Source organism: Thalassophryne amazonica, chromosome 6 (genome assembly GCF_902500255.1).
Source record: "Thalassophryne amazonica chromosome 6, fThaAma1.1, whole genome shotgun sequence".
Lineage (NCBI taxonomy): Eukaryota > Metazoa > Chordata > Actinopteri > Batrachoidiformes > Batrachoididae > Thalassophryne > Thalassophryne amazonica.
The window spans coordinates 94437750-94447902 of NC_047108.1; the positions used below are offsets into that span (position 1 = coordinate 94437750).

Below are 10153 nucleotides of genomic sequence, written 5' to 3' on the forward strand. Positions count from 1 at the left end.
CAGGTGTTATGAACCAAACCACTTTATATCACAGCCCTCTGTGGGCTGCAAACCGTTCCCGCAGCCTGATGCGCACCTGCTAAGTGACTGAGACTGCAAAGCGCTGTGATGTGTCACTTTTACGTTTTCATTCCTTCATCTTCTGTCATATTTTAAAAGTTTTTGCAGTGTGCACGGCAATTACATTTTAATCATGGATCAAATACATTTTGCAGAAAAGTCCGCAAATTTCACAACACAAAAAGATGCTCAAATGACCTGCAATTCATAGAGAAAATTGTACGTACTGTATTGTTGGTTTGGAGGTTGATGATTGTATAAATAAGTGCAGCTTGTTGATGGACAAATTAATCCAGAAAAAGCCATTGTGGTAAATTGCATAAAGACGTGACAGAGAACTTTAAAAGGGTCACACGCACATCATTGCATGGCCATGGGTTACAGAGTTGCAGAAGCATAAATCAAGCTTTAGGATTTTAAGGTACCACTCCACAGCAGACTTAGAAAAAAGAGTAACTCGACCAAGTGTAATCCTTTTAATGCACATAATGCCTGGCTCTTATTTAAGGCAGGTGTTTATTTTTTTCAGACGAAGTTTTGACCCGGTCATCAAATGAAGCTGGTCCTGATTCAAGGTCAAGCTTTTAGTCAAGGAAGCCAAATTGGTCATGGGGATTCCCCGTAAATTGTTTGGTGCCTCCTGACTGTAACTAATCCGTTACATACATATTACGGATTTTGTCCATTTTATACGGTTAACGGATTTTGTCCACTTTGTGCATTATATGTGAGTTATATGTGTGCTGTATATGAAAATGTAAAAAAAAGTCAAGTTTTTTAGCCACAAGTCACATCATCATACAGTCTTGATCAATAGGAAAAGCCCTGATCAAAAAGTAAAACTTGACCAATGTCAGATACTAAACTATATCAATTGAATATGCCAAAACATAAAATATGAATTTATTATTTTTTTACTTGTTCCAAGTTAGCAATTTTGTAATATTTTGTACATAAGTAAAATGACACCTTGGTCTTTTGTTTTTAGCAGTGTTCCCACTATGTGTAGATATTCCTTTTAAAAGCAAAGAATTGTTCAACCCAAATGTTTCTCTTTTGCAAAGGGAGTCCAGGAATGGGTCAGGGGCCTCGCATCCCTTTCCAGAGGACTATGTCCATGGATGGAAAGCCTGCTGGCGCAGCTGGAGTAGCAGGTAGACGCCCCATGCTTATCAAGCAGGAAAACCTGATGGTCAGCCCAGATGGTTACCCAGGAAACATGGGTGTGTGTGTTCACATGCTACAGCAACAATTTTTTTTGTATCTTGGTACTTAATAATCTAAAACATTGAAGCAGACAGATGATATAGAGGTAATTTTAAGTGGTATGGCTGGCCATAGTGCTGCCTTTTAGCAGCATAATGATGCTGACATGTATTTCTGAGTTTTTTTTTGTTTTTTTATATTAAATATTACCAGGACCCATGAATAGGGGCATGGTTGCCCAGAGGTCTCCAGTCGGGGGGTCAGGGGAGTGGGGAATGCCGCGTTCTACTACCAGCCCTGTCGGATCAGCAGGACACCCCTCAATGATGCGCCCAGGTATGGATTTCAACAATGGCAAAGGCGTGATAGGAGGACCCATAGTCAGCCGTGCCAACAGCATACCAGGCACAAGGTCCATGCTGCAACAGCAGCTCATGGATATGGGTATGTATGTTACACTGTCATCAGTAGGTTTGTCAGTGAGTGAGCGAGTGACTTAGTTAGTCACCATCCTTCCATCCATTTTCTATACCCACTTACTCCAATTACGGGTCACGGGACACTGGAGCCTATCCCAGCTGTCATAGGGCATGAGGTGGGGTACACTCTGGACAGGATGCCAGTCTGTTGGAATGCCACATGTAGACAGACAAACATATTCACACTCTCTCTCTCACACACACACACACACCTACAGTTAATTTATAGTGTCCAATTCACCTATGTAACCTGCATGTCTTTTGGATGTGGGAGGAAGCTGGAGCACCTGGAGGGAACCCACGGAAACACGGGGAGAACATGCAGTCTCCACAGAGAAAGGCCACAGGTGGGAATAGATCCCATGACCTTCTTGCTGTGAGGCAACAGGTTAAGCACTAAGCCACTGTGCTGCCCGAGTTAGTTTGCAAGAAGATTTGGTGTAGAGCAGTGTTTCTCCAACTTTTTAGACCAAGCACCACTTAACCAAAAAATAATAATAATAAAACATCTCTACCTAACCCCATATAAAAGAGTATATTACTATCTATTAGACTTTGGAGTTGTTTTTAAACAGCTTGAAAAACACATTTAAGTTAAAATCTAGTAATTTAAAATGTGATATTTTAACATTATACTCAGATCACTAGGGGTCGCTCATGGGCCACCAGTGGTCTGCAGACTGCTCTTTGAGAAAGGCTGGTGTAGAGGTAGACCTTGGGTCAAAGAAGACCTGATTAGATTTTGGTGTGCATCCAGGTAAAGGTACAGTTATTGCCTTTGGGTTTTGATCCTGATCGAGGTGCAGATTCTTCCTGGGCCCTGATCGTATTTGTGTCTCTATCTGCGAGTTACTGGATGATATACAACTGTAACCGAGTAAATAATAGTAATGGAGTATCATGTGTGCAACTAACTGTAGGCCTCAGAGTAGCTATAGGCCTTGAAATAACAGAAACTCAGTCACAGAAATGGGCTAATCTGAGGCTGACTCACCATACTAAGGTACCTGGAACATAAAAGTAACAGAAACTGAATGATAATGTAACTATAAAAGTACTGGATTAAGTATAATTTGTGGAAGTAACTGGTTTGTTGCAGGTAACTGAGTAAATAACTAAAGGGAATACTACGTATTCCCTTTAGTTATTTACGTATTCCCATGAAGTGTAACTCTGGGACTTAGTGTAAGAGGACTGAGTAAATGTATTCGGTTAGAGTAACTGACAGTAAGTAAATGCCTACAGTATAACTCAGTAAGTCAAAACACTCCTTTGATCATGATTGCAGGATCAAAGCTGATAAGACAAATGGTGACAAAAATAGCCTCTTTGGTGAGGTATAGAGATTAGCAGTTGAGATCATAAGTGAGGATCAAAGCTCATTGATCAGGCTATAAGGTCACAAATCAAGTTCAGAGATGAGTGACTGGGAACAGCGATCAGGATCACAGGTCAGTAGTCAGAATGAAAGACCAGGATTGAAGGACAAAGGAATAATTTTTCACAGTGTTGACAGATGTAAACAAAGTACTGTTGGACTTTGGTGAAGGTATACACTCTCCAAGAGCCCTTCTAGTCAGCTATTTAAATATTTCCATAATAAGCCAGAAATGTATATCTAATTTATATTTTTCAATTGACATGGACTCGCCTTCAATATCAGTTTTATAAGCCTGGACTGATGTTACACAATAATTTGTGTGTGTGTGTGTGTGTGTGTATAGCAGAAACATATGCAGCATTTGCAATACATTACTTGCAGGTTGTGACTACCCAGACACCCTCTGTATTTATGACTGAATGTGTATCCTTAGGTGGCTCTGGAGACATGGGCATGGGTATGATGCCCTTCAGCCAGCAGAGTCAGTCTAACCAGTCCCCCTCCTGGCCAGATAGTATGATGGGTTTGGAGGGTAACAGGTCAGCACTCCATTCTCAGTCCACACTCTTTCCTTATTAATCACAGTGAGTTGAGCAGCCAGGTTATGTTTAATGTTACTGTGTGTGTGTGTGTGTGTGTGTGTGTGTGTGTGTGTGTGTGTGTGTGTGTGTGTGTGTGTGTGTGTGTGTGTGTGTGTGTGTGTGTGTGTGTGTGTGTGTGTATCCATTGTAGACGCCAATTTGCTAACTCCTTAGATGATCTTCTGGTGCCTCCCACAACCACTGAGGGTCAGAGCGATGAGCGAGCGCTCCTGGACCAGCTGGACTCTTTGCTGAAGAATACAGATGGCATTGCTCTGGAGGAGATAGATAGAGCCTTGGGGATACCAGACCTTGTCAGCCAGGTTAGTCAGAACAGAATATAGATGAGTAAACGTGTTTATCCCTGGAACCTACTCATATTTAAGGAGCCATCTGGATGTAAGAACTTGTATTGTAAGTGTACCTTATATTCTTCTGTGTATTTGGTGTGGACCAGAGAAATATGTTTTTATTTTATCAGGCTGTATTAGAAAGCTTAGTCAGGTATGGGGTGTCAGCATAGTTTGGCAACCTCACTAGTGTTTATCGGGGGGGGGGGGGGGGGTGCATGATATGTTGATAATGATGATTGTCTGTCTATTGGTCTACAGTGTAGATTGTTTTTAATTTTGTTTTGCTATGAAGACATAAGTATGCAGCACAAGTCCAAGACAAATTTCCTTATGGGACAGTAAAGCATATCATATTGTATCATATCTCTTCAGGTTGTATTATCCCTAAACACTATTAGATTGAAAAGTGTGATAATTGTTTTCCTTTTCATCCTGGACAGACTCAAGGAGCAGAGCAGCATCTAGAGCCATTTCCAGGACAGGACCCATCCTTGGTTCTTGACCAGAAGCCTCTCTATGGACAGGGTTACCCTGGACCCCCTGCAATGTCTCTGCAGTCTACTTATGGTGGGAACCCCATGCAGGGGCAGTCCCAACAAGGAGGGTTTGGGCCCATGCTTTCACAGATGGGCCAAGGAGGCAACTTTCCAGTTATGGGTGCAATGGGGGGCATGGGACACCCTCGCAGCAACATGATGAGACCGAGGATGATCACTGCAAACAAGCCCATGAGGCTCCAACTTCAACAGAGACTACAGGGACAGCAGGTAGGAGTACAGGAAGATTCCAGTTTAAATATACGCATATGTTTGACCCCAACACAGAACTGCAGTTCCTTGACTGGCCATCTGAGGCTGGCTCCAAAACAGAACACATTCCCTTAGAAGCCCATTGTAAAATGTCCAGCTTTAAAGCAGAAATAAACATGTTTACAGCCTGGTACAAAAAACTGTTTTGGTGTGCACAGATAGCTTCTGCCTCCATGACAACTGCACGAGGGGTGAATTTTTTTGTATCTTCTTACTTTAAGGTTCTTTAATCCATAAAATTCTGTATAATTCTGGACATGGTTGCTTTGTGTGACAGGGGCTGAGCACAGTGACTCCGCCTCTTGTAGTCTCTAACAGTAATGGAGCCACTCGCTGTTGTGTTGTTACTGTGTCTGTTTGAAGTATTTTATTGCAAATACCTGGAATGATATCGCTTGTTGTCGGGCGAAATGTCCCAAGGGATCATCTAAATCTCTGTTGAAATATTCACACTGAGTGAAACTCTCACCTTATTTAATGCTATATGCTAACGGCCCTTGCATAAGCTCACACCTGATCAGGGTCTGTATATGACAAAAATGAAACCGTACAATTACTGTCCTACTTACGATACTATAGGTTCTATTTTGTACTGCTGTTCCCAAAACTGTCCTCTCAGTATTACCAAGGTGTATAATATATATGTATTTTACGGTATTGGTTCATTGAATGGAGCTGGGATGGAATTAGAGTAGCATTTGCTGTCTGTTCTTTCTCAGTTCATGAATCAGACCCGGCAGAGCATGGCCATGAAGATGGAGAATCCTGGGGGTAATCCTGCCATGAGACCTGGAATGCAGCCTGGAATGGGAGCACAGGTAAATAAATTTCACACTAAATGTCATCTGTGGGGTTTGTTTGAATGGTGGCTGGTGTAGGAATGAAAGTACTTTTTGTGCATGTTCCTCCAAAGATTAATCAATTATTTAGAAAATAATCAGTAGATTAAAGTGACAGTAATAGTTACATCAGTTAATGGAAAAAAGTAGTTGAGAGATTAATTGATTACAAAAATAATTGTTAGTTGCCACCCTACCTGTGACACAGGCATGAGTATGTATCAGTGTGCCTGGACCCAACTCATCCATGTACCGTAACATGTACTGTAATGGAGTAATGTTACTGAGGGTGAGTCTTACCTTCCCAGGAAGCATATCATGCCAGTACCAGTTTGTACACCTGTATGAAGAGGAGCAATCATAGTAACATCTTACTCAAAGACACATTATACATGATTGTGGTGGAGCTCGAACCCAAAATCCCAAAATCTTCCTTTATTTGTCCCAAATTCCACTGCTAGGATATCTGTCCATTATCTCAGTCAGTTTGTGAATACCAAAAACATGTTGTTTCCCTTGTGAAGAAAAACTTTACCATAGTAAACACCAAGGCTGGTAAAAAGAAAAAATCAACTTTTTTTCTAAAAAGTCATGATTTTTTTTTAAAATTTAAATCGACTTTTCATTTTTATTTATTTCACTCTTCTAAATGAGACTATACAAGTAATATTATTAGTTATAATCTTTATTGATATGTTAAAACATAGTTGCCATTAATTAATGGTACTGATTTTATATTTTGGTGATGTTTTAAGTACTGGTTTCTAAAAAAAGAAAAAAAAAATTTTTTTTACAGCAATTTAAATCAGCCAATTTAAATCATACCAGCCCTGTTAAACACAAAAACAGAGTATTTGCAAAAATGTGAAATCAGTTTATATTTTGTTTAAAAAAAAACCCAATAATAATAATAATTGAAAAATAAATCTTTTACAGTTCTGGACCATCACTCAGTCAGTCAGATTTTATTTGTACAGTACTTCTATATACACAAACTCAATATTACACAAAATGGACAATAATTTGGAACTCAGGAATCTGTCACCATAAAATTTGCAATGAGGAAACACCACAGGCAAGGTTAAAAAAAAATCTGACTAAAATAAAATGATGAACTGAAATTCAACTAACAGCCAGACTGAAAATGTAGTGCCGGGGTTTGCATATAAAAATATCTGTTGCTCTCATGGACAGATGGGGGAGGGCTATGATTGAATCTAAATACCTTCTATTTGAAGCCATAAGTCTTCCAGTCTATTTGTGAGACAACGTACTGCGAAGTTGAACATTTTAGATTCTCATGTATTGCTCGAGGGCACTTCACACTCCAGGATAATCAGGAATCAAATCTACTGGACTCTTGATTAATGCACAACCTGCTCGGCTGCCTGAGCTCCAGCTGCTTCTGTGTAGACGTCTTTCAGCGTGCTGTCAAAATATGAGTACAACGTAAGGACCGTAGCATGAATGAAAACGCTAACCACCCTCTTTCGACGCGCTACTTCTGTGTTGTGTGGGTGCAGCCGAACTTCCTCAATGCTCAGATGATAGCTCAGCGCAGCAGAGAGATGGTCACCATGCAGATGAGGCGTCAGCGCATGATGATGCTGATGCAGCAACAGCAGCAGCAAGCGGCAGCAGCAGCTGGAGGATTCAGCCCCCCTCCGAACGTCACCACTCCTGGTGGTATGGACAACCCAATGGGAGGGCCAAACATGGGCCAACCAGGCCCACAGCAGTTTGGTTATGGCGGGAATTATGGTGAGTTTGCTGAGCCACGGACACAATGTGACAGTTATGCGCCCTGGTGGTGACTTTATGTACTGCAAAGAACTTTATCAGCAAATCTTGGGAGGGGGAACACAGTGTTTTTTGTAAAATGGCTACGTTTCTCAGGAATCTACTTTTTTTTTTTTTTTTAAGAGATTGCTCAACATTAAATGAAAAGAAATTATAAAATTGTTGAAAAGGTGAAGTCTGGCTGTTTGTTTGTTTTTTGCAAAATAGTGGCATGCACTCTTAAGTGTTTTTCCAGTATTGAGTGGATACTTTGAGAGCACTTCTAAATCCTGTCAAAGGATGTAATATATTACTATTTTTCATTTCATTATCACAATAAAGGTTTGTTCCGTCTCTGCTCATAACGATTTGCATCAGTGTTTTGTTTTTGTTTGTTTTTTCCTGTTTTGGACTTGTGGGGTTGTGATCTAAAACTGAATTGATCTCAACAGGCATGGGCCAGCAGGGGGAGCCATCATTCGGCCCAACAGGTGGCAGTCCTCCTAACACTATGATGCCAGGTCGAATGGGGCCTCAGAATCCCATGATGCAACAGCACCCACAGGGGGGTCCCATGTACCAAAGTGCAGATATGAAGGGCTGGACTCAGGGCGGTGTAGGGCGCAGCAGGTTTGTATAACACTACAAATCAAAGTTGCTTGAACTAATGCTGCATTTACACATAACGACGACAAGTCACGAAGTACATATTCTTGGCCGCTGATCACGAATGTGATTATTCGGGGCAGAGGTGTCAGGTGTCCTCTGGAACTGCTGCAACCTGTTACCACACGTTACGATTAATGGCACATGTTGCTGGAGAATTATCAGGAACCATCAGGAGGAGGAGACGGACAGAGCCAGATGTGTGGCTTCATGCGGATCTCGTCTCACGCATTTTCCCAAACATCAGGCACATGCAGCAAGTGGAACACCTGCAGGAGCGCGCAGAAAAGCACTGAAATTAGACTTTTAGCTGACTTGGTGACAGCAATCAAACTGATTGGGGTGCAGCAGGGTTTAATTGTGCGCACGCTTCTTCCTCCGCCGGACTGGAGGAGGTGCAGAGATGTCTGGCTGCTCGTGAGGCTCCTCTCGCTCCTCTGGTTCAGACTTGTTCTCCCGCTCATCGGTTACAACAGCAGGTGGAACACCTGCAGGAGCGTCCTGAGGAGCTTCAGCAGGAACCGTGGAACGACATTTGGAGCCGAGTTTAATGGTGCGCACGTGACAGAAAACTGATTCGTCATGCGCGCAGTGAAATGTGACGCCGTGTTACAAGTCGTGTCAAAACTTGACAGTTTCCGTGTCACTTCGTAATAACGCATGACAGTTTGGGCTCCAAGAACCATCACAGGAACCACTACGAACGTTGTCACGTTCTATTAAGGATCAATACTCATCAAGATGGCTCAATACACTCAGTTGCGACCTCCACGACGTGAGACGAAATGAGGGTGGTGTGTGACATTCGTGGAAGATTTTTTGACAGGCAGAAACATGCTCCACGAATATCAAGAATATCACGCACCAACACGCACTATTAAGAAACCTATTCAGATGCGTTAAGTCACGTTAAGAATGTCAGGAATGTGTCACGAATAACAGAAAAATGACATTCGTAACGCGTCTTGGTTATGTGTAAACGCACCTTAAAAGTAACATTTTCTTTGGATTTCGTCTTGTTAAACCGTCCTTCCTGCCTTCACAGCTCATACCCTCAGCAGCAGTTTGGGCAGCAGGGGAATCCAGGCCAGTACGCAGGCATGATGATGAATGGGGGCATGTCAGCTAGTGGAGGCGGAGGCCACATGGGACAGATGGGAGTGAACCCAATGGTGATGGGACGCATGCCAATGGGTCCTGACCAGGTATGCACTCCGATCGATTCCTGTGTCTGATTTAATACACAGTTCTTCCTCACAACTTTTTCTGTTTTATTGTCATCAATCTAGAAGTACTGCTGAAAAATGGCGACAGAAGCATTTGTCTCACTGTGATCTCCATTCAGAGGTAGTACTGGAGCGTGTGGAGGACCAGGTGTAATGCTGGACTCCCACCAGGAGTGGGAGTGGACTTTCTGTGGACTCACAGCCAGTAATGGCAGCCTTTGAACCTGAGGGAGACGGACAGCGTGTCGCTGGCATACAGCATTAACAAAATCAGAACCACTGTCACACGCTTAGATGTGCACGTGTAAAACCTAAGATGGTCAGACAGACAACTGTAGATTGATGTTCCTCACTTCTGCTGGACCAAAAGGTGAAGGCGAGCGGCGTCAACCCTGCCCACCAACATGGACAATTGTATAAAGACATCTTTCACTTTGTCGAATGTACCATGAAGCTGTGTGCTGACGTAACATGGAAATCCTCTCCATTTATGACTTTCACTGGATTTTTTTTATCCGCCATCACTCTGCTCCTCCTAGAGGATCTGTGCGAGCGTTAAGTCTACATGTTGCACAAGCAGAGTTCCAGATGATTAGCCATCATATTGTGATGCTCAACTGAATGTCATAAAGCAGTAGCACATTAGTTGCCCCCCCCAGGATGCTGCTGGATGAAGCACGACTCAATTACGTGTTGGCTGATTGCACTTTAAGGAAAGGCCAACGTCAAGAGGATTGTGGCAATATAGAGGCCTTTACTCGAGAATGAATACAT

The 10153-nt window shown here is 42.4% G+C and overlaps 1 protein-coding gene across 3 annotated transcripts in view; it reads left to right on the plus strand.

The window, feature by feature from the left end:
- The window catches only part of LOC117512666 (nuclear receptor coactivator 3-like), a 179868-nt gene extending 170232 nt beyond the window's left edge, over window positions 1-9636 (plus strand). The window contains exons 14-23 of one of the 3 annotated variants that reach the window (XM_034172814.1): window positions 1125-1283; window positions 1480-1710; window positions 3560-3665; window positions 3859-4030; window positions 4501-4827; window positions 5589-5687; window positions 7226-7469; window positions 7940-8117; window positions 9196-9358; window positions 9443-9636. In XM_034172814.1, coding sequence (XP_034028705.1) covers window positions 1125-1283; window positions 1480-1710; window positions 3560-3665; window positions 3859-4030; window positions 4501-4827; window positions 5589-5687; window positions 7226-7469; window positions 7940-8117; window positions 9196-9358; window positions 9443-9454 — 1691 coding nt within the window. In that variant the 3' untranslated portion in view covers window positions 9455-9636. The remainder of the gene's footprint in view (window positions 1-1124; window positions 1284-1479; window positions 1711-3559; window positions 3666-3858; window positions 4031-4500; window positions 4828-5588; window positions 5688-7225; window positions 7470-7939; window positions 8118-9195; window positions 9359-9442) is intronic. The other 2 variants (XM_034172815.1, XM_034172816.1) reach the window with 2 other exon arrangements.
- Window positions 9637-10153: the final 517 nt, after the last annotated feature.